Source organism: Micrasema longulum, unplaced genomic scaffold (assembly GCF_059751315.1).
Source record: "Micrasema longulum isolate JH-2025_06_02 unplaced genomic scaffold, ASM5975131v1 h1tg000805l, whole genome shotgun sequence".
In the NCBI taxonomy this organism is placed as follows: Eukaryota; Metazoa; Arthropoda; class Insecta; order Trichoptera; family Brachycentridae; genus Micrasema; species Micrasema longulum.
Window position 1 is genome coordinate 252,723 of NW_028277997.1, and position 25,692 is coordinate 278,414.

At 32.2% G+C, this 25,692-nt stretch overlaps 2 protein-coding genes across 3 annotated transcripts in view; both read left to right on the top strand.

The window, feature by feature from the left end:
- Positions 1-13,650, top strand: part of LOC148278948 (aldo-keto reductase AKR2E4-like) — a 29,536-nt gene extending 15,886 nt beyond the window's left edge. The window contains exons 5-7 of the mRNA XM_088230674.1: positions 11,283-11,450; positions 12,341-12,547; positions 13,139-13,650. Of these exons, the coding sequence (XP_088086800.1) occupies positions 11,283-11,450; positions 12,341-12,547; positions 13,139-13,336 (573 nt within the window). The 3' untranslated portion in view covers positions 13,337-13,650. The remainder of the gene's footprint in view (positions 1-11,282; positions 11,451-12,340; positions 12,548-13,138) is intronic.
- Positions 105-7,743, top strand: LOC148278949 (uncharacterized). Of its 2 annotated transcripts, XR_015823021.1 has the most exons (4): positions 105-351; positions 3,179-3,418; positions 6,264-7,456; positions 7,577-7,743. XR_015823021.1 is itself a non-coding variant. In XM_088230675.1 (3 exons), the coding sequence occupies exons 1-3, from the start codon at positions 241-243 to the stop codon at positions 6,645-6,647; spliced, it is 735 nt and encodes a 244-aa protein (XP_088086801.1). In that variant the 5' UTR covers positions 105-240; the 3' UTR covers positions 6,648-7,743. The 2 variants fall into 2 exon arrangements, 1 of the variants encoding a protein (XP_088086801.1); XM_088230675.1 differs by having other exon boundaries at positions 6,264-7,743.
- Positions 13,651-25,692: the final 12,042 nt, after the last annotated feature.

A 25,692-nucleotide genomic window follows, 5' to 3' on the forward strand; every position in this document is an offset into this window, starting at 1 on the left:
TTATGACGTGCCAACAGCGCTGGCCAATGCTCATGGCAACCGTACAGAGGGGGGTTATGATAATAATATTATTCGTCGCTGCGGATAGGTGGCAGCTGGCACAAGCACTGGCGCGTGATCCGCCGCGCTGGCCAATGCGTCTGCGCGTTCAGTACGCTCCCAGCTATCGGGTGGTCCGCACGACGCCAATTCGGGCGATTTATTGTATTTTTTACCTCTTTTGCGTTGGTTTTTGACAATATGGCTGCCACGAATATGAGCAATGAAGATACCTTCAAATTCATCGAGTTATACCAAAGAGAAAACTGTATTTGGAACCCTAAAAACAAGCATTACAAGAATAAAAGTGTGGTAAGTAAATACTTCATACCTAATAAGTTTGATATTTCATAGCGCTAAAGTCGATACTTGCAGTGCAAATGTTATTAGTTATAGCTACCTTAGAGAATATGAAAATTTTACTGTTTGTTTTATTACGAAATTTGTAAGCATTTTGTCAAAAGTTACAATACTGTAATGTTAAGTGTAGTGTAGTCCTTACTTTCTGAAATTTTACAGGGATTTCATACATTTGAAGAAAGTTAAATATAAGAACCATTATTCTGGAATGTTTATTTTGATTCAATTCCCAGTTCATTTTTAATCTTATGTATCGAGAGATATTAATAATTAGTATTAACGAGATATTTTTTTAATACAAACGAATCATTCATTTTTATTGATGTACACGGCAATTACATAAAGTTTAATTAAAATACATCCAAAAATAATTAAAAAGCCGTTTAACAATAAGTTTTTTTTAATTATCAAGGTATATAAAAAAAATTGTTTTTAGGTGGACATTATTTATGATAAAAATAACTGAAAAAATACTGTGGACTGTATTAGAACGGGGAAGCTTACCCTAGTTAAGCAGTTTATAATAATAAATAAAGCAATAACAGTAACAAAAAACTAAATTAAAAAGATGAAAAAATATGGTTATTGCCTATTTAAAAATCAATTGAAGAATCATACCGAATATTTGATTTTATTTTTTTTGTCAAAGAATGTTTTTGTTTATGTGAACCGTCATTAAATAAACCAATATTCTTTTGGAAATTCACAAAAATAAAAATCTTATTACACTTAAATAATTATTGTAAAGTTTAATGTACAAATTAATAAAATTCACGCTTTAGCGCAGCCCTAGCGCGTTTTTAATATTTTCAATAATAGCCGCCTTGCCTTGGTCGTGGTCATAAAAATACAAGTAGAAGAAAGGGCAGATGTCGTGTCGTCCCTTTTAGTTACATGCAACCAACAAAAAAACCCCTTTCTTTCAAAGAGAGAAAGAGAGACATAATTATTTCGAGATGTCGGCTAACTCTGTAAGAGCTCTTCAGGTTTGCATTTCTAGAACTTTTAAAATATATTTTGATTAAAGCGATTGAAAAAAAATACTGTTGAATACTAAAACACTAAAGGTAAAAGTAATTGCACCACTTGAAAACAAATATTGTTAGTATGTTCGAAAGTATAAAAAAAATACATGCTATTCTGAATACAGTATTATGTCTGTACTCTTCTTATTTGATTATTAATTTAAACTAATGTCTGAGCATCCGATGAAAAACTATTATTGAATAGTTTATCGGGACAAAATATATCTTAATACTTTGTTTTCTTTATAATGTATTAATATTGTAATAATATGTATATTTTATTGAATACTCTATAAATGTTTAAAAAAAAAAAAAACATTTTTATGAAACCCGGAACTGGTTTTGATACAAGGAAACCTATCCAGCATTGCCTTTTTTTAATACCTTTTTTAGACGGTAATGCGTGGAATGTATCCCCCGTATAAAAAGAGGATCAAGAGTATTAAAAAAAAACCGTAATAACCGAGGCTCTTGCTTTGTTTTCCAGTTACATTCGAACAACCTTTTATTATGCGAGTCGGCATAGTGATTTTTGTTGTTATTTAAACTTAGACGACTAATAATGATAAAAATTAAATGAAAAACGTATGACAGTTCGAAGCGATATTAGACCGCATATCGGATTAAAGCATCACGTGAAGTTCGATATCGGCTACAAAACAAACAAAACGACCGTATCCAGAGTTTTTTTGTCTCCCATTCTCTCAATCTAAACATATCGTAAAAAATAAGTAAGCCATAATGAGGAAGTTTATTACTACGGGAAATTGGACATGAAAAATGTTTTATTACACGCGGTAAAAATGAAAGCATGCAACTGTACCGCGAAGTATCTCGAAAATGTATGAAAAAAATCATGAGAATGATTTGAATAAAAGCCAACTATTTTAAACGACGTCACAAGGACTTTAGAATAATCCGATCAATTAATTGATTTATTTCACAGTTTTAAAATGTACTGAGGTTCATTGTTTCAGGTCTCGACTAGCAAGAAAATTCCTGTGTATATAGTCAGGACCTTCTTTTTTACATGCGTGTTTTTCATTCATGATGTCCAAACAATTAAAATCGGTAAAAATAATATTTGAAAAATTAAAGTAAATCTAATTAAGAAAACATACAAATAATTGAAAAAATAAAAAAATTTGAGTTCTAAAATTAAAAGGAAAATTAAAATAAAACAAATTTAAATTACACAATATAAAAAATAAAAAAAATAGAATGAACAAGGAGATATTTGAAAATTAAAACTTTGAATTTTACATCACAAAAATAATTCGGCCTCTTGATGTAATGGTCATCGCATTTACCTAACATGTAAGAGGTTTCGGATTTGATTTCCGACATGATTGACATGAAATATTTATCTTTAAAGAAAATGTATTTTTACACTATAATATTTCATAGCGATAGTTTAGGACCGGCAATCGATACAAGCTATTTTTTGTCCCGAAAAAATAAAAAATTCCATCGGGAAAATTAGTATTGCTAAACGATAAAACTAATCAGTTCCCTGACTATTTTTTTCCTAATACCACGTGACCGAAGCCGCGGGTAAAATCTAGTATGACAATATGTTTTAGGGAAATTTTTACATTTCATAAAAATATAATACATCATATTATAAAATGGCATCATTAACACCAAATCGTAGAACTCGTGAGATGGGTACTTTTTAACATTCATTGATTCAATTGTAAAAGATAGTATAAAATAAGTATGTTCCATAGATGGTTATTATTATATTATTTCAGGTTAATGATTCTTGGGACCGTATCGCAGATGGTATGGGGATGCCAGTTCATGAGCTGAAGAGGAAAAAAGAAAGTCTGATGAGTTCTTTTAGGTCAAATTTAAAAAAAAAATTGGCATCTATGAATTCAGGGGACGGAGAATTCGGCTCGTTCAAGCCCATATGGATCTTCTATGATGCTATGGAGGTGTTCCTAAAGGATGTGTATGAATTTTCAAGTATCATAAACACAAACGAAAATGTAAGTAAAACAACAAAAAAAATATGAAATATCATACAAGTAATTCACGAATACCCACGGGTATGATGAAAACAATACATAAAAGGTATAGGTATTAGGCAAATGTATTAGATGTATTTTTTTGGCATGGATATTTAGGTACAGATTTTAGATGGTATTAAGGCACTCTGGAACCTAGTTTTACATGGTTTCTAAACGTTTGTGGCTATTTTTTAGGGGAACCGAAATTCAGATTTTGCCCTTGGGGGCTAATAACTATAGGCTACGACTCTGTTACGTTTCAAGTACACTTGTAGAAGCTCAACGAAGACAGACTGCAATTGGTTGAAATATGATTCTCTGTTGTTGCTTTTCTAAGATCCTGGTAGTACTAACTTGCGTACACAAGTCAAAATGTATTTATTTTTAAATCAATACTGTAATAACTTCACTATGGCTTTTTTGACCCAGGACAACTTATGTCTGCAAACATAAAACAATAATTACAATCGACTAGCGTTGCGAGTGCAATGCTCAAGTGTCCCTTATTAATAAAGCACTCTGACGCAGCACGCAGTGGTGTCAGAATCATGACATATTTTTTATCCATTGCTCCAACACAATGGGGGAAACTGAAACCTTTTGCCTTGGAAAGTCATTTATTTTCAGCGGCTGGGATCTGTAAAAATAATAAAGATCTATATACCTTATGATCAAAAATAAACGGGAATTCAGCAAAAAAACGCAAAATTTAAATTTTCAATATTTTTTTTATTATCCCCTTTAAAATACTCGCAATTTGCGACGATACATTGATGCCAACGCTTCATCAAATTGTCCATGCACTTTTCATAGCCTCGCAAAGGTGTGGCCTTTAGCTCTCACAGCAAATTCTCTTCTATGGCATCAATCGTCTCAAAGCGCGTTCCTTTGAATAGCAATTTTAGTATTGGGAAAAAAAAGACAGACGGAGAATGGTCTGAAGAATGGGGTGCTTAGCTGATGAGATTAGTTGAATTTTCGGCCAAAAACTCCGAAACAATCACCGCTGTATGAGACGGCGTTTTATCGTGGTATAATATCCACGAATTGCCCTTCCACATTCCTTTAGTGTTTTTGGGACGAGGGGGCCAGTGACGCGTTTCATACCCAAAACATCTCAACGATGAGATGTTTAATAACACAGCAAACTCTCGGATTGGTACATATTGATTTTTCAACGCGATTTGCTTTGCCGATACTATGTTTTCTTCGGTACTTTACGTTGCTGGACGTCCAGTATGTTTATCATCATTTAAGCATTGACGAACGTCTTCAAACCTCTTAAACCATTTGTATTACCTGTGTTTTTGATATACACGATTCTCTAAAGGCTTTATTTAATATTTTCGACGGTTCGGCACACGAAATTTCATTAGCAACACAAAATTTAAGGCACGCTCAGTGTGCCAATTTTTAATCCATTGTAAAAATCGCCACACAGCAATTTTTTGACTCACTCAAACAGACGCTGACAGAATACTGAGCACCCGACCGCCGTCAAACTTTGACAGATTGTCAAAACCAGTGCTGTCAACGTGGCTAATACCAATTAGTGCAGCGCAGGCATTTCAAATTAGAAATTCCCGTTTATTTTTGATCATATATGTATGTAGATCAATCAACCTATCAACCAACCTATTAACAATCCAATACGAAAACGCCATCCAATCAACACATCACGGCGGCGAAGGAGCAACTCAGCTCGACCTTCGGCCGATACACGCCTTCCAGTCTTGTTATTTTATAAGGAGATTTCGTCTTACCTTTTACGAAAATAGACAATGCATCACTCGAGTCAACAGACAGAAGAGTTAAGAAAATGTGGATTTCAAACATAAGCCAAATTATGAATATTACAGAGGACGTAGTCACAAGCCCAGTAAATGCCTGGACTTCTATATTCGCTTCTCAAAAATGTATTCCCCACTGTTGCAACAAATTTTATTTGAATACTGAAAACATAGAGTTAAGAATAGTCCAGAAACCGCATACGCACATCAAATAGAAGTCGACCAAACTACTCATAAATGAGAAGGTTTACGTTTTGACCCATTAGTTTCTTTGTAGACGTCGCTCAGTACACAATTCCTGATTTGAATTCAATTATGCCGTGTTGTGTCCTTTTGAAGTGTAGAAATACTGCTAGGATCTTAGAGAAACAGGATGCAATCACATTTCATGTGTATTTATCAAATAAATGAGTATGTAACAAATGCATTACTTAAAAATTGAATTATTTTTCCATCTGTCAGATTGTCGAAGGAACAAAATAAACATTTCGTTAGTGTTGCCAGAGTAGTAAATTTTTTTACCCTACTTTGCTCATCTAATGAGAGAACTAATGCGAATTGGATTTCGGATTATACGGACATTTGACCTACTTTATCTTTTAAACATCAAATATTATTTAACATGATGTAAAAATACCCGTTTTATGTCAAATAAAATTGGTTTTATATTTTTAGTTTAAAGTTCATTAATTAAATTATTCTTATTTAATGACCATTTACTTATCTACTCTGGTGTGTCAATCAATATTTCCGCGTGCACAATAAAATTTTAGAGAAATTACCAGATTGCTTTTTTTTTACCTTAGATTTGTGTTATAATTATATTTTCTCCCATCGTGCAACATAACACGACGGCATTACGAATGCGCGCGGCGAATGCGAGGCACAGTGGGGAATTATTGGACACATTCCGATGTATTTAAATATGATTCTACGCTCCTTCTGGACTATTCTCAATTCTATGACTGAAAAAAGGGTACTATTAAAACACATGATTTTGAGTTTGACAGATTCATTTTCATTTTGTTTTTCAGAGTCCTCCATCGCCAAGGCACGAAGCTGAAGATGATGACTACCGCGAAGAAGAGAGCGGCACGTCTAACGCGCATGCTGGCAACGATATTTTTGAAACTGTTTATTGTGAAAACGGCGGTCCTCCCGCTTCAGAAAGTAAACCTACATTTATGCCGGTGCGCAAACGTCGTGCAAAGAGCATACTCGAAGTACAAAGGGCCAGCAAACACATGGGCGCTGCACTCAACTCGTTAAATAGTGTGTTACGGACTAATAAGAAAGACGACGAAGACGAATGCGATTTGTTTTGCAAATTCCTGGCCAGAAAGATGAGAGAATATCCAAAAGCGGAAAGAGAAAAACTTATGTACGAAATACACGGCTTAATTATTAACAAACGCTGACACTACGACCAGTGATGCACTTGCAAAATATGCAGTGCCGAACCCTTTTTTTTTCTTACTGTAGTAAAATATTGAGGTTAGGCTGGCCAGCCTTGATTAATTTTTTTTTATCTTACAAAAGTATCATTGTAAATAAGTCCTCCTAAGAACAGGTTTCCATAGTGAGAAGGTCTTTCAAATTAATTCTGTATTTTTTGTTTGTTTATTTATAGTCGGTATAATAATTTGAACACTGACTGAAAACGCCTTTTCCTGGCTGATGTGAGGGTTACGAAAAAAAAAAACTTTTCAATTGGGAAATATACCTAGGAAATAATTAATTATATTAAAAAAAACAATATGGATATTGTGGAGAATGTTTTCATGTACGACTTTAAAAAATACGAGTAATAAAAAAAATATGTCACTAGAAGAACGCGACTTGTTTGGCATTGATAATTGTGACGCCAAGATTCGTGACGATGTTCTATAAAAAATTAAACGGTTAGGAACAAAGTTGAAAATTAACATGCATCGTGACGTATTAGGGGCGTGGCCAATGAAATGACAGTTTTTGCAGGAGTCCAAAATTACAAATTTAATAATATTTTTTATGGGACTGATAAGTAGGAAAAAAAATGTTTTTTTACTCGACAGTATTTCATAGGCCCCTAATACTTAAAAATTGTAATAAAAAAATCTTGTATTTCCCTATTGTTCAAACCTATGATATCGTAATTTATTTACAATAACTAGTCAAATCATTACGCAATATTGTAATCAGCAAGTCATTAAACCATTTTTGTTTTGTACAACTAAAGCCAAAATAAGTTTGAGCACTTGCTAATAAAATTAAATATTGTTAGCAAACTAATATTGCATGCCAAATTATAACGCTTGATCAGTATTCTGCCGTCATAAGCAGTTATTTGCCAAAGTCGTATTTTGAGATATGACACTTTTTTAGTATTTATCAACTTTATGCTAATTTGAAAAAACTGTAATTAATCTAAGTAAAAACACAGTATGTCAATTGTTTCTAAAGCATAAAATTTATTCGTGTCATCTACGTCGATTTTTTTGCTTAAGAAACATTATATCGTTTTTCATACCGAAATAATTTTTTTATTGCTCATTGGTATATATCAAATGTTTCCAAATTTCTTTCAGAACATTTTTTTTTATCCATACAAAGATACATTTTATAAAAAAATATATAATTGTTACTTGATTACCTCGCATATAACTATTTTGTGATTTTTGTCAAAAATATACCCTTTTATCTTAAAAAAGCTACCCTTTCTCGGCAGAACGAAAAAAAATTTTTTTTTGGCATTGATGGTTGAAAGGGCGTTAAAATGTCAAAGAAAAGAAAAAAAAATGTTTTAATCAAAGTTTAATATGAATTGTGATAATACACTTACGAATAAAAAAAATATAGTTAAGAAGTTTTAACTGAACGACCACTTAACTCATTTCTCTTTTATCTCCGTCACAAATTATATTGAATTGTCCTTTATCGTCAATGAATCCCTATTCTTTACAATTACTATCTCTGGCATAAAAAAACATGCTCCTTACACAACCGAATCGCTTTCACATCAATCATCATCTAGCACTGTACCTATTCGGCACCTCTAAAACAATGAGAAAGTTGTGTTTTTTCAAAAAATATAATGTTGACAGACTATTAAAGTAAAATATAAATATATAGTATTATCATCGCTATGATTTTTTAAAGTTTTGTAATTTTGAAATTATTCCGCCCATGACATCACGAGTTGTCGGTGAGTTGTACTGACACTTAAAAGTAGAACCCCGCAGCTGTCAAAATACACTAAACGTTGAAAAAATGGCTACCCGGAACGCACATAACAACGCGTTGATTGATTGGCTGTTCGCAAGAACTTGGGACGTTTCGAAGTAGTTAATTTTTATTTATTTCTTTAAACGCTTTCAAGAAACTTCACCGTACAAATAAATGCTCTGATTTTTACCACATGTAAGAGTAAGAAAACATTCGGCTTAACTTATAAACTTAGTATAAAGTTACGCCTAGATATAGTGGTAAAGTACGGATGAAAATGCCATCCTTTTTATAGTGGTAGAATAAGGATGGTATTCCCATACTTATTCTACCACTATGCCTAGGCGTAACTTTATACCAGGTTTATAAGTTAGAACCATTTTCCCCTCATTATATCCAAGTTTCATCCCGGAAAAGGTGCAAAAGCATATAAAAATGCGACAAATGCCGTGACTCCGCGGGAGTAATTTCATTCAGTTTCACAACCATTATTGAAATAAAGTCATCTTCATTTATTTCATAAATCTGTGAATATTTTGTCCATCAAACCTTTATTATGGTTTATGCTGGTTTTTTCAACACGCGTCTCTATCTAAATAAAGAAATAAACTGTAGCATACATATAATGCTAAGTTCACTATTGCAGACGGACAGGTCCTCTTAAAATGAATTAATAAATACGGACAAACAACTTTGGACTATAACCTAAAATTTAAAACATGTTCCCATTAAAATTTTTAAAAAAACATCAGGCTCAAGTGAGAGACGTATGCTGAAGATCTTGCTTTTCGATCGTGATTTTCTTCATTGAAATTTTTGTATTTTGTTATGTTTTTAAATTTAAACGATTTTGTTCATTTTTATCTTGTACTTAATTTCAATTTATATATTAAATAGTAATAAGATTTTGAAATGTTATAGAATCAAGAATTTGTGTATATATATATGTAAGATCTTAGTAAAGTCATAAGCACCTACAGACGAATTGCGTTCATGAAATTCGGTAGGACTTGATATAAGGTGTTTTTTTTTGTAAAAATTATATGTATAACTATAAAAAAATATTTTATTTACCTTCACTTAATCCTTTAACACTTTTTTGAGCGTTACACACGTTAGGAAAAACGATTGATATAACTTGGTTTGACATTTTAAAAAGGTAATGTAGGTATGTACGTGTGAGCTTCTGTAATTATTATTCTTCTTTTTCTGCGAAAGCATTTAGACCATCTAGGTCCTGCGCTAATCTTATATTCGCAGCCTGGACAACTGCATATTAAATGTACTCGCCATAGTGATTCCTGGGAAAAGATGACCAGAGTGGTTTCCCGTTGACTTCTCTGGTGGATTTTCCTGTCGGGATCACATTGGGTTGGTTCTGGTTTGGAGGCGCCGGATCCTCGCTTTTCATCCTTTCGTTATCTGCTGTGATCACACCGTCATTAGTGTGATCCCATTGCCCAGGGTTCGCGACGTGGAAGCTAACGAGTCGGACTTGTCAGTAGTGTAGCCGGTGGAATGCAACTGGGCGTTCGCAGCACTTTATTGAATCACATCTTCCAGGATGTGACTCAGGACGATCCTACTGACAGTTCGAACCCCAACTATCCTCAGTAGCTAAATATCTAAATTTAACGGGAAAGCATGTTTTTACTAGAATCCCATCCCTCTTTTAGACTTTTGTCACCAAAATTTGCAGATCCTCTTTGTTGCTAGCAAGAAGCCCGGTATTACCTGGATACAAAAGACAATTGAGAGTTGCTAAATCACCCATTTTTGCTTCCATTCATAAACTTTTAAATTATTTCATACGGTTATTGATAAATGTATATGACATCAAACATCTCCGTTTGACTCTTTTAGGAATGTCATACCACGATGTGTATGATTCATTTAGCTGTTCTGTCCTTAAACAGTGACGCAGTAGCCCGTGTCAGATTGCCGTTCATTCCATACTTTGGTAACACTGTAAGACTTATGGTCTCAAAAATTTAGGATAAATATATTTGGCCTGCACCGACAGAAACAATATGACTTCCCAACGTTTCGACAGAGTAGCGTACTGGTCAACGCTCTGGCAAATTTGTACCTCGAAGCGCTAAAATAAGACGCTAGACTCGCGTAATAAAAACCAAAATAACCAGTGTTGATGGTTAGACGGCCAATTGAAAAACTGGCATCGCGGGTTTGATTCCCGCCAGTTGCTAAAAAAAATCCAATGAAGATTTTTTTTCAATTGGTCTGGGTGATGTGGTGCATTTTTCATCAGTTCAGGTTGGAAAGAAAGCATATGGTAAGCCATATTTTTTCTTTCCCCCCTGCTGACAAGCTTCAAAAGAGAGGCTTACTCTTCAAAAAAAGTCCACCCTGTGTCCACACTGATAATAGTGTATAGGGCGTTTAAATATCATGTACAAATGAAAAAAATCCTTGGTAAAAATATTACATTTCTCCCTCAAAGTAAGAACTAATTATTTAAAAGTAATCTTAGGAATATTGTCTTAAAAGAGATTCGTCGAGAGGATTTTGGTATGAATGAGGCATTTTTTTAGAGGTACTCAATCCAGACTGTTTATTTTGTAAATGTAATTTTTGGTATTATTTAAAACTTTTTTAGTTTTAAGTTCATACACGTATTTTTTTGGTTTAGTTAAATAATATAGATATCATGATTCTTATTGTACTTTTGTACTTAGTCGTAAAATATTTATGTGTAAATACATCTATGCATGCATGATATGATTGTCCCTGACAGAGCTTTTCCGAAAACTTCTTCAGAATATTACATAAACTGTGCATAATATACTTTTCTAAATAAAAAACGATATTAATGGGATCTCTGATTTTAGGACAGTGGAAGTTTTGATGAAACTGACTACATCGATACGTGGAAAGGAATGGAAGAGGCAAAACGATTGGGTCTGACTAAATCCATCGGAATATCGAATTTCAATATTGAACAAATGGAGAGGTTATTGGCGTCCACAAACACAATCCCCGCTGTCACCCAAGTTGAGGTAAAAACCATTTTATGATCGCGTACCTATCGAACCCGAAGTTGTACGCGCCACGGCAATGCATGCCAGTTTAAAAAAAAAATTGAAATAAAACCATAAATGCAAGCCGAATCACCAGTAGCGCCGAGTATTCATCGTCCATTATATGCACCACAGATGGCAAGTGTTACAGGCTACAATCGCACTAAATTGAACGATGATTTTATTAATTACATGCATTTTTGCGGTATCTTATCAAGTTCTCTTAATCTTCCCATTCAATTTGTGCGTGTTTTTCAAAACTTATCACTGAAAAAAGGGTTTTAAGCTTAGTTTGGTACGGAGTACCGTGCGCGTGTACTAACGTCACTATAAGGGTTAAACTTCAGTTGGTTTAAAAAAAACACTGATCGAGAATCCCTGGCTTTTTTCTGCAATATGCATGTATATATGTTCAGGTAATGACATGAATGACCTTCAAATAAATTCTAATTTCATAATTTTACCGCGGCGAACTAGGAGGGGGGGGGGGACACACACAGACATTAAATAAATAAAAAAATAAATTAAATTAAAAAAACAATATATTTGTACAATATATAATGATAAAATTTACAACTGTGGTACATAAGTTATAGAGACAAAAAATAGCAGAGAAAACACAAGGTTTGTGGGAAAATTGAAGAAAATCAATGAAGGTATTTTTAAGGTTCAACGGAAGGTTGAAAGTATTTTTTTCCAGAATAGGGAAATACTGTCTAGTAAAAAAATAAATTACGCTTAGTCGCATAAAAAATATTTTTTAATTTTTAATTCCCGCAAAAACGGTCATTTAATATATTTTTATCAAGTGTCTTAACCACTACACCACGGAGGCCGCCTTTTTATTTTATTTTATATTTTAATTGTAGGTAAACCCTAACCTGACCCAAAAGAAGTTGATTAAGTTTTGCAAGGAACATGGAATAGAAGTTATTGCCTACACCCCGTTAGGATCCATGCCCGAACCAAGGTCCAAAGGAAAGGAGTCTCCTGCCCCTAAAATAGACGACCCCATTCTAACTGAAATTGGCAAAAAGTATGGAAAGAGTACCGTGCAAGTTGTTCTCCGATACGCAGTAAGTAAATTGTAGCCATAACTCAGAGATGGCCATAAAGTCATCATATCTCCTCAAAGATAAAAAACCAACATTACAATAATTATAAAACTAAGGTTGATTGATGTCAAATTGCTGATTAAATTTTCTATATGAAAATAATAAGTTTGAAGATTATTTTGCTGCCAATAGTATCGACTATGTATGTTTTCATAAAAAAATACAATACTTACGATGTAAGTTGAATAATTTGACGTACATCAATAAATCTTCTCTTTTTGTAATATTATTTTATTTTTTGAAAATATTATTAATCTGACACGGTTTTAAGTACTTGGTTCATTAAACTAAGTACTGAGTCTAACATTTTGCAACACAAATGAAGTATATTTCAGAAAAGTGGAATTGGAATTCTTGGCATATACAGGGCTTCATTGACTAGTTATTGGAGAAAATGTGAATCAAAGCGTTATGTATTACTCACATTTTCGTTGAATAAATATAAATATACATTATATTTATCAAATATAATCAATTAACATTCTTAGGTATCTTGATCTCTGATCTCATAAAATATGTACACATAAATAATTATTCTAATTTTATTTATAGGTTGATCGTGGAATCGTGGCAATTCCCAAATCTGTCACTCCTTCCCGCATTCAACAGAATATTGATATCTTCGACTTCAAACTTACTCCGGCGGAAGTAGAAAAGATTGACGATTTCAACCTAGACAAACGGGTCGTGTATCCAGAACAGTGGAAGGCCAGTAAATACTTCCCCTTCTTTAACGATGCTGTTAATTAATCAGAATCAATTCATTCTCAATCCAAAAACCATCACAACAAAAATTCAATCGAAATCTTTCTCCCCAGAAGTTTTTTGAACGTAGTCTATTTAAAATAATTAGTACCGGATCCATCCTAGACCCCTGAGTTACTCCAATGGACAGAATATTTTTTTACATACACCCGCATACTCGTATGTATAACAATTAACCTTATGCAACTGTTCATTTTTTGACGATTCCAAAAACATTTTATTATTGTATAACTTGAATAAAATTAACATCATATTATTAGGTGATAAAAATGGACTACAAATAAATGGATTTTTGCAAACTCTTGTTTTTTTCTTAAAATTTATACGAGCAGTCAAATGTCGTTGGCAGCGACTTAATTATGTATGTTATAATTTTAATTTTTGTATTTTAAAATAATATGTGTGCTACCATTTTCCATTATTTTGTATCCCAAATCAACACAGGGTTTTCGGTCTGAAGTAGTTCGGGATATTTTACTATTTATTTTGTATAATACTTTAAGGATAAATAAATAAATGACAACAACAGAGGCTACCACGAAAATCTTTGAATTGAATGCTTTGATTTTTATCACTGGAGCCCGTAAATTATTTTTTCATGACTTTGTTCTCACAAATAGTTTTCGGATTCTAAATAAACTATTTGTTTTAGAAATGATAATAATTTCATTTGCTTTGATTTTCATATAAAACGCATTTAAAGTTATACCAACGCAGACGAGGCTAAATATTTAATTAAGTATTTTCATATTTTTTTATTTGTCGATAATGTTAGGGACACAGTGCTTTATGTTAATATATTATTTTAAAAAATATAACATAAAACAAAAACCTAACAAAGCGCTAATTACATTCAAAACAAAATATACAATACAAATTTCTAACGAGGACAGCAAGATGAAATGAGAATAAGTATATTATTTTTGATTGTATTGCTGTTGTTTTGTGTGTTTGAAATGTGGTGTGTGAAGTATTGTACGAGAATGTGGAATGCAGTGTGTGCATGTGGTGTGTGTTACGCCAGTTAGTATAGATAAAAATAGCTTATTTTATTAACAATATCAAAGAAACTCTTGTAATTAATATAAGTTTCCGTTTGTAGCGAAGAACTGAGGCGTTGAACAATTCTAAATTAATTATCTCATCACATTTTGAAAAAGTACTGATTGCTCTTTCTAATGGAGTATTTTGAGTTTTTCTGGTGTATTTGGCGGGGTTCATGAAATTTGTCGGGTGCGACAAAAGAGAATAATGAAATTTATTTCAGACAGAATATCGCCACAATCCATTCGATAATTTAGTCAATTATGAAGAAATAATTGCTTTGCATTAATGCACTGTTTGTGAAAAGAATGTAAGTTTATAATACTGATGCTAGGGAATTCATATTGTATGTAGTAATATTTTAAGGATGTCCAAAAGAGTGGATAGGTTTTTAAGAAAGATATTACGATTTGGTTGAAATAAACTGTTTTTTTTTTAAATTTAGACAACAATCAAATTAACACTACAATACTTGATGATTTTTCGAAATGTTTAGTTTGCCGTTTACCATATTGATGTGCCATATATTTATTTTTTTAATTATTAATTCGTTTCTGATCCTATACAATATTTATGGTGATAAACTCGTATGTTAACTAATTACTCGTCCCAACTCAACAGAGGACTTTTAGTCCTATGTAGTTGGGACTTATGTCTCAAAAAAATTAACTGTTTTAAAATTAATAAATACATTATATAACATGTTATCTTAATGAGAAGGTCACTTAATTAAAACTTGTCTTAAATGTTTGAAAAAATAAAAAAACATTCGTTAACTTATTTTAATACATAACCTTTTTAATACCGCACTATATTGGTGACATATTTATTTGGTTTTGTTATTTCAAAAACGTAATTTAATATTTCCTTTAACACGACTGATGCTGAATAATTCATCATGTGTGTTTGTGTTGGAGATATTTTTGCGTAAAATAGGTTTATGGCTCCGATAAAAGCTCCAACGGACAGGTAAAGTTATCAGCAAACCTGCCATGAAATAATGCCACGTTGTTTTACGACTGAAAATCAAATGAAAGATTTACTTCGGTCCATTATGTACTCAATTTTACGGACTTAAATGTTTATCATCGCAAAATTGCTTACATCGACATGAACATATAAATATTTTTATTTTTATTGAATAGTTAAAGTAACTTTAATATATATCGTCGGCATAACTTGTAAAACTCCTAAAATAAAAGTCCCAAACTTAGTTTTGTTCATAGAAGAGCAAAAACAGTTTTTACTTCAGTAGCGGATTGTAGCGAAATTTGTTTCAAAATATTTTTATAAGTAATGCAGCACAGTACAAATAATTTAGTTTAGCACACATATGGCTTATTTGAAGTCCTAACAGAAAACGCCAAAATATCATTTATGACAATTTGTAGATATCAAATTTTACAAGTTAAGGTGACGATATGTAACTGTGGGGTTCATAGTCCATGATCGATGATACACACACGTGTTAACATATTTCATCTGAAATAGAGCGACAACCGATGAAGCAAGTCATCGTTTTCTACATAATATACAACAATTTATGCAACTCTAACAGTATTGCACAGAAACACATCATCATCCTGCAGTACATTTACATCGTCTCTACCATGGAGAAATGAACAACAAAGAAATGTAGCCTATAAAGAAACCACAGGGCGCAGTCAACGCCCAGTTTAGTTCAGTATCAGTCAGCTCAGCCAGTACGAAGACTCAGCTCAACGCAATCACTCTGTTCCAGCATGTAGTTTAAGTGCGATTACTTCAACCTATCATCGTTACACAACCGATGGAAGAGTTGAGGAAATGTGGATGTTCAAACATGGGCAGAATGGTGAATGTTACACAGTGTGTAAAGTGGCCACTTAAACCAGCCAATGACAGGTCATAAGCCCTATAAATGCCTAGACTTCCGTATCCCCTTCTCAAAAATGTTTTCCCTCTCTGTTGAAATAAATTTAAATATGAACAACTCCCTAGGGAGGAAATCCAGCCGGTCTGCAAGCATTTGGACATAATCAAACATTGATGTCTAGACATACTTAAAATATTGTCATTTCAATCTATCATACTATAATATAATATCCAATTTATTTATTAGCTAAAAAATACTTTGGAACAACGTAAAACATATCGCATTTTAGAAAATAATATCTCTACATATATTTTCTTTGGAGAGTATTTAAGTAAGGACTCGTATTAATAAAAATGCAAATGTAAATAATAATATTGTGGTTTGCTGTGAAAGATGTGAAGCAATTCTCGAGGAAATAGAATTTCTAGATGTAAATAAACAACTTTTTCCGACTTGTCCGTACTCTTTCTAGTTCTATTACAGTACTCAGTCCTTTGTTTGTATCTTTAGAACAGCCAGTCCCGATGTAATTTTCTCAAAGTGGATACCAAAGAAAAACCCCTTAAGTTCCTTTATTTACATGCGACCACTTGCGTTATTTAAATAAGGAACTTAAAAAATATTGTACACATTTTCTTTCACAATTTTGCATTTAATTGCCATATCTTGGTCAAGGGTTTCGGTTAAAATGCTGCAGAGGTACCACTCTACACAAGTCAAAAAATTATGTAAGAGCCAAGAAAAATAATGTGTTATTATGTTTAGGACAATTTGATAGCTGTGGTATTAACTCTTAAAAGACTGTGGTAAATAATCCCTTAGCGCGCGGTGATGTAACGTCGTGTTACCATTAGTAAAATACGTAATATTCTAAAGTTCCGACATTTGAAAAAAAAACATAGAGTCTAACTGTTTAATAATTCCTTTTCCATAATTTAAGTGAATAAACATATAATTTAACCCTGTTTTAGCAAAATAATTTTAAAATCACAAATACGCCGCTCATGTTACGCGCGTGCGTCCCCCATTACTGTCATCAACTGACTGAAGACTGAATCTGTTTTAGACAACACCCACCGCGGAACAGCGTCTCTGTCTTTCTTTTTATGGCTTCTATCTTCGTGCTCTCTCTTGTATAAGGTATATGTATAAATGTGTTGCTGAATTAGCGGGCATTCATTCTTCGCGTACCAAGGATAATTATTTTTTATTTTTTGTAATAACATTTAGCATAGTTATACAAATGTTACTTTCCAAATCAGGTGTAAAAATGTTCATTTGAAGATTACAATAAATACGAAATAATTATTTTTTTTAAATAAGAGAGATATATCAATTCTTGTGTTCTATGTCGACTAGTGCGACATCACAGCCACACGAGAGTTAAAAAACTATTTATTAATTGGATCACAGTGCCTAAAATAAAATAAAAATAAAATTTTCAAAAAATATCAATAACCTTGTAGTTTGGCATCGGGGGCTCAGATATTAGTGATAAATAAATCAAAATAAGAGAGTACATATACGAAATATTCCATACATAAACATATCAATTACCTCAAGACGAACGAAGAAAATCATGACAGGTGTTTTAAAAATACAACATTATTTAGGTTTAACCATGTCTGTTGGGTAGATGAAGAATGTTTGTCCAACAAAGAACACAAGATTTTAATTTTAAAATACTATCGGAGATTCTTTCAAGGAGGATCTCCCTGGAAATAGATATCCTTCTGTGTTGAATAAGACTAAATGTTATTGTGATTTTTTATTGAATTAAAGATTTAAATAATATGTTTAATCGCGCCCATCGTCAAACGGAAGGTAGGCGCTCGATTTTGTGGGTTTTGCTAGTGCGCGGATTTGTAGTTGCTATTGCGTTATCTTTATATACTTTGCCACTGAACCCCAAAACGAATTAATGCATTTAACTACCTTGAAATGAAATTCTTCTAACCTTTTTGATCAAACTTCTCGCGCAGGCTCCATCAGATGTTCTATGGTCAACTGGACACTTGTCGTTTTCTTGATTATTGATGCACGCGACAACACGACACGGTGGATTGAATAACTTATAGATTACTTATTAGCGATTGCGCTGCGAATACCAGAACCACGAGATCAGAATCACATGAGATGACAGTTCAGTGTTATATGCTACTGTACCCAAAGTAGCATAATTGCAACATTCTCACTAGGGCTTAGTAGGTAGTAATTTTTTTTTACGCAGTAACCTAGTAAATGTACAATTAATAATGAACAAAGTAAATGTGGCGCAACCAATGTGTTCAGTCAATTAAATAATTATAAGAATTGTGAATAGTTATTAACAAATTATACATTAATAATTGTTATTATTAATATTTAATCCATTAACTTCGTAGTCGAACATTTTCGTAAATATTTTTAAATATTTGTTTATAAGCGCCTACCGATTTTTCTATGTCTGCCAGTTTAAGACGAGCCTGTCTCTTCATCAGGACACCAATTAAAACAAAACCCACTATACAACCACCCTTCTACATTCCATTCAATGTTGCATCGATTAGTAAATGTTCCTCTTTCTACACTTAACTTCGAAAATGATTTGATAAACACTCTTTTAAATGGAAAACTAAAGAAAATGTCAATCAAATTTTTTTTTTATAACCTTTTAACAGTAATTGCAATAAAAATGATAATAAATGGAGAAGAATTCTTTGCGGAAATAATATCAAATCAGCTTTTTATACAAATAACAATATTGTTATATTATTGCTTAATAATAAAGATGAAAAAAGTTAATTAGATAATTTAAGTGTTTACCTATCAAAGTGCAATCCTTGTCCTTTAGTTTACAAAGGAATAACATCACGATATTTCAATATTCGTGTTAAAGAACATATGAGGTGTCTTCACAATAATAATTTCTACAAATTCGCAAATCACCTAATCAATTTTAATCACGAGTTTAATTAAAATACAGAAGTTAAAATCTTACATAAAAATAAGAAATGGTTAAAAGTAAATAATAATGAAATTTTTCACATAAGAAAAGCTTTAAAAAATAATGTTCCTTTGATCAATAATCAAACAACCTTTCAATATGGCCCATATGTTTCATTGTAATTGTCAGCCTATACCTATTAAACTCACGCTTCTCCTTTCATACATTCCCTCTTTTTCAAGTATTCCTCCATCAACATAAATTGTTTTTATAACCTAATCAGTGCATGTAATGGTTGCTTTTTAAAATGCATGGCATGTTGGATTTATATTTTTGTGCAATAACTATGGTGAAGGTGTATAGGGAGTTTTACATGTTGGTTTAATTGGTATCCTGACGAAGAGACGGGTACGTCTCGAAACCGGTAGATAAAGACAAGTCGGTTAATGATTATATTAAAATATTTCATAATATTTAGTTAAATTTTTTAAATGTATTTGGAAGAATAGCAGCTTGTATAGTAATGAAAAGGCAATTAAGGCATGATAATTCATTAATTTAATAACAAATTACATACAAAATATTTTACATTTATTTATACAACGTTGCTTTGACTATCTACATAGGGTTATTTACCCGGTTCTAAGCGGGTCAAAATTATAAATTTGAAACAGTAATCAATACATTTATAAAAAAAGGAAGGTATTTGACATACTGAAAAACATAGTAATATACATAGTTAAAAGAAGGTAGTAAAAAATGAGTTAAAAACATTTTAAAAATGCAGTAAAAAACTAAGCAAAAACGTATTTGAAAACCCAGTAAAATACATAGTAAAAAGATAATACATAGTAAGAAACATAGTAAAATACGTTGTTTAAAAACATAGTAAAAAAAATATTTAAAACATAGTAAAATATATAGTAAAAAGAAAAACCATAGTAAATGATGTGATAAATAAAAAATTGTGGATATGTAGTAAAAATTCAATCAACGAAGATTATTAGAACAATTAGAATAATGTTTGCCGAAACATAGTGCGCAGTTCACTTCTGCCCTCTGGAAGGCATTTGATATTATAACGTATGCTGATAGGCATGTAGCGATGTAGTTTAGGTAATCTGTGGTTTGGCAAGTGCAAGCAACTGTCGCATCCTGTGATAAGCTATTGGGCCGGAGTTACGAGACCGTGTAATTTGAAAACTCTCTCCGTGCACTAATATGCACCCCGAGTCCAGGGTAACCAAAAGAGAAGAACGGACGATTAATCAATTCAACTAAATTCCATTTCCGCTTCCTAATTGGAGCATATGGCGTCCACGAAGATCCTCCAGGCATCTCTTTCAACTGCCAGCACCTGTTTATCCTCCCAAGTCGGGTTCGCGTCCCTTAGTTCTGTCGTCCGTTCTCTTATTACTTATTCCTTACAAAGTCACACTACCGCTCACCTAAGATTCTTCTAAAACATCTATTCTTAGTATTTTGCTGTTTTGGGCCCTAGTAAGGTGCTACGGTTCGCATCCTTAGAGAAGAATAGATATTATGCAGGCGTTAAATAGGCGGCATATATTAATATTATGGATAACTTATATAGCGCCAATTTCCTAATATAATACTTCAAGGGCGCTTTACAAAGTGATTATATAAAGAAATAATTTTAATTTTAGAGACCTTTTGCATGGTAGGCAAACGCGCTGACCACAACACCACGAGATTATTATTATAATTACACTGAAAAAATATTCAAAATACAACAAACTATTAGTATTAGTTTTACGACTTCTTAGTCCGAAATACGAAAAATGGACAAATCGTATTAACTATTAAAACAAATAAGAAGAAATATTACAAAATATCTGGAAATAACTAATAATACAATTTATTTTTTTTATTTCATTTTTAACAAATTACAACAGGGATGGAGTAAAGCTTAAATAAGGGAATATGGAAGTGTAAGCATTTACAGGGCTAATGACCTATCAATGGCTGGTTTAAGTGGCCACTTTACACACTGTGTAACATTCACAATTTTGCCTATGTTTTAACATTCATACTACTTCAATTCTTCCATTTGTTGATTTAAGTGAAGCTGAAACCTTTATTGTTGTGAAGAAATTTATCTGACTGAATTATTTTACATACTAGGCAACGCATGAAATTTTATTATTTATTTTATTTCGAATACAAACAGATGTACAGGTTTATTAATATAAATAAAAACTATAACAAATGTATACATAGTAGGGCCTGCCATCCAATAATATTTATTCACTAATTTATACTTTAATTAAGTGACGACGCGACGGTTTAAACTATGTAAATAATAAATACATTACGTATTAAATTTAAAAAAAATATGAACTAAACCAGGGAATAGTGGAAAGGAAAAGAAGGAAATTGATAAGGAGTGGAGAAGGATAATTGGAGGAAAGTAGGAGTGGAAAATTGTATTTGATTTAATGATTAAGAGCAAGAAAAGAGACAAAACGTCTCTTATCTGTTATTCTTTCTCTATTAGTTCTTTTCTTTACCTATTATATTGCACAGTTCTGGACAAATTTGATCGACTCGGAGAAGAAAACTCACGCCAACTATGTAATTCTGTAAAATCGCTTCTAGGTGATAAAAAGCAACAAAATAACGGAGTTGACCATGATCCAGAAGATTTTGCGAGCTACTTCAGTTATAAAATTGAGAGTATTCGAGCCTCTACTTGTACCAACACTCCTCCTTCTTTTAGTTTAAATTTTGGAGGAATACTCGAACAATTTTCTAAAACAAATGTCACAGAAGGTACTTAAATAATTTTAAGCTCTCTAAATAAACAGTGCTCCTTAGATCCCATCCCCACCCGGTTGTTGAAAAAATGTATTAACCTTCTTTCTTTATATTTAACTCATATTTTTAATGAATCCATCAGCACGGGACAGGTTCCTAAATTATTTAGAGAAGCGAAAGTTCTCCCCTTTAAAAAAAAACCTCAGTAGAACTCCGAGGATCTGGTGAATTTTCGGCCAGTATCCAACCTGCCAATAATACCTAAAATTCTAGAAAAAATCAAAGCTAAACATATTTCAGTTCATATAAATGATTACAGTTTGCTTTCTAACTTCCAATCAGCTTATAGAAAATTCCACTCAACTGAAACGGGACTGTTGAAGATTTTATAAGATATAACTCTCGCAAATGAGTCTGGAAAATTAGCGATTAAAATTCTTATTAAATGTTTCCAGTGGTTAGTTTAAATATCATAAATATAGAAAATATCTGACAGTCTAGATGTTTTGAAGTAAAAATTGTTTAAAAATTGTGAAATTATCAAGCATGGTTATTGGTAAAAATACATGTAGCTTACAAAAATAAATATACGAGTATGTCCTCTCAGTGGTCATCACCATTGCACTGTATATATTAATACAAAAATTGAAGTGTATCTCGATAAAAAAATGTAAATTCAAGATCTTAGTGTCCAAGGAATATGAAATATAGTTGTATAGAACTATTTTTATTTTATATATTTATATTTTTTGTCAGCCTCGAGGTGTAATGGTCAGAGCGAATGCCTACCATGCAAGAAGTCTCGGGTTCGATTCCCGACAGGGTTGATATGAAATAATTATTTTTAAAGGGCGTTTTAACACTAGAATATTTCACAGTCCCTGAACTAGTACCAGAAGCGAAAGACTGATCATTTAACCTTCTTGTAACAAAAATGATCAAGATACGCTGCGATTGGTATACCAATGCAGTGCCCTTTGGGAAAGGAAAGGGAATAATGAAATGAATGCATTTTTATAATCCCATTTTGATTGAGCGTGTGGTGCAATAACCACAACCATAAGCATTAAAATACATTAAAAAATCAGAAGAAAAAAAGAAGTCATGTGATGTTTACTTAGTTGTCAACGATAATATACATGATTTTTCAGGGCTAGACCACAAAACTTCAGGGAAACATTTCTCATGGTAAGCGCTAAAAAAATCCTCGTTAAAATTTTTCCAAAAATTCGTTAAATAAAACAAATAAAAAAGAATCTTAATCTCAAAATATAGTAAATCCTTAATTTCCCGGACAAGCAGTCCCTCCACAAACACCCACTCCTCTCCTACCCAGTCGCTTCCCTTGTCCGCGTCTGGTGCGTATCGCTTCGTTGGTCAAATACGTTTTTATGTATTTTTGTGGGGGTGGGGTAGGGGAAGAGATGCTAGTCCGAGAAATTAAAGATTTAATTCATTTTGAGATCGTTTAAAAAAATTTTTTTTTTTTAAATGAGTTTTAAGAAAATTTTTTTTTTTTTTTTTAATCTTACCATGAGGAATGTTCTTTTGAAGTTTCACGGTCTGGCCCTGAAAAACCGTGCATAATAGCTTCTTACATACCTGTCAAAGAATGTCAAAAAGCTTGAACAAAATAATATTATAAAGTGATGTATTTCAATAATGACTTCATGAACGTCTTCGAGAACTCGGTAATAGTTATTTCCACGTATCTGATATATTTAGTGTGGCGTATTGTTCCTATCGAACAAGCCTTTTGAACTTTTTCAAAGATGATGAATGGTAATTATATTGATTTATTTATGCATTTCATAATATAAACATTTTTTTCCACTTTGCCCAGCTGTATGAAACAGTACTTATGATTTTTTTGTTATATTACTTTAAAAAAGTTTAATGAATGGTTTAAACTCTTACTAAATATGGTGTATATTTTTTTTTTATAAATCTTGTATAATTTTTAGGTATAATTTTTTTTATAAATCTTGGGTTAAAGTATATTCATGTTTTTTTTAAGAAAAACATGTTTTAATCAAATATGTTAGTTTTATATTTTTTTTGTAAACGGTGGATTTGCCGTTTATGTTGATAAAATATTAAAAAAAAAAAAAAGTCTTCGATTTTATGAAAAGTTGGTTATCCTAGTCGCGCCTTCATCCCTTCTCTCACTCTCCTCTCCCAATAAACCTTCCTCCGAAAATATTTACCATCTTGTTCGTCCGCCAGAAAACACACGGGATTTGAACATCGAAGCAATTTTGTCTTAATTAATATAAGGATTTAGTTGAAGCATTTACGAAACTTGTATAAAAAGTATCACTCCAGTGCCTATCTTTTAATTACTTAAAATATTTCGAGTTTGTCTAAATGTTTGAAGGCAAAAGACATGATTTTCCCCTGCGGAATTATTAAGATTAAAAAACTACAACAGAGATGGAGAACATTTTAAAGAAGGAAACATGGAAGTCTAGGCATTTATACTTATGACCTGTCATTGGTTGATTTAAAATTATGTAATATTCGTCATTCTGCCACATTTAAAATGCAAATGTTTGATCGCGTAAACAACTCCTTAAATATTTTTTTATAGGTGTATCGATATAGTATTGTCATATATTATAAGTATTTACAAAAGCGGTTAATAGCTCTTTGCTTGCAATTGCGATCGACTTTGACAATATTATTCAATTAAAATATTATTTAATCAATAAGTGATTTGGTGGGTGGTTTATGTGACCAATTTACACACTTTGTAACACTCACTATTTTGCCTACGTTTGAACATCCGTATTTCTTTAATTCTTCGATCCGTTGATTCAAAAAAAGTTAAAGTTAACCTCCATTGTTGCGGAGAGATTCGTCTGATTTAATTACTTTACATACTAGGCAACGCGTAACGCCCGAATTTTTTCCCAATTTTTATGCTTCTCAGACACGTGGAATCCAGCCTTTTGTCTACAATTATTTGGACAAACTTAAAGCAATGAAATTCGTTGATTTTTTTTTGCCGGCAGGCGCCGTGGCGCAATTGGTAAGACAGCTTACTGTGAAACTAGCGTCACGGGTTCGATTCACGCCAGTTGCAAGAAATAAATCCAGCAAAGATTTTTTCTCAATTGGTCTGGGTGTTGTGGTATATTTTTCATAATTATCTTCCATATCATATTTATCACCCGTTGACAAGCCTCTAAAAAATAGGCTTAGCGGGTTTTTCCTTAAAAAAAAAAAGGTTTTGTTTACATTTTAGTACATTTTCTTGTCAATATCACTATTTATTTATTCATCCAAAATTACACTCGTTTAAATATTCGTGAATTTATCAAGGATTTTTAGGCTGTGCCCGAGTTGAGCCATAATAATTAACAATAAAAAATACATAGTAAATACTATATTTATTGAAACAAAAAATCAAGATTATATTAATTCAAGAATACATTATGAAATCAATGGTGTCGATATAGTCGTACAAAGTTATATATAAAATAAAAATGGAATGTTACATAAAGTTGTTTTTTTTCTTTCTTTAAATGATTTCTTCCGTCTTAATTCTGAGGATTGGTTTGCAAAGTCCTGCATCTCGTCCTCCACCGGTCTTTATTCTCTGCAGCCCTCTTCAGCTCCATATATGAGGCGCAAGTATGAGTAAGTTAAAAATAAGCTAATAAGATATAGAAAATAAAAAAATAGACGTAGAGATAAAAAATAATAAAACTAAAGCAGATGATAAAATTTAATAAA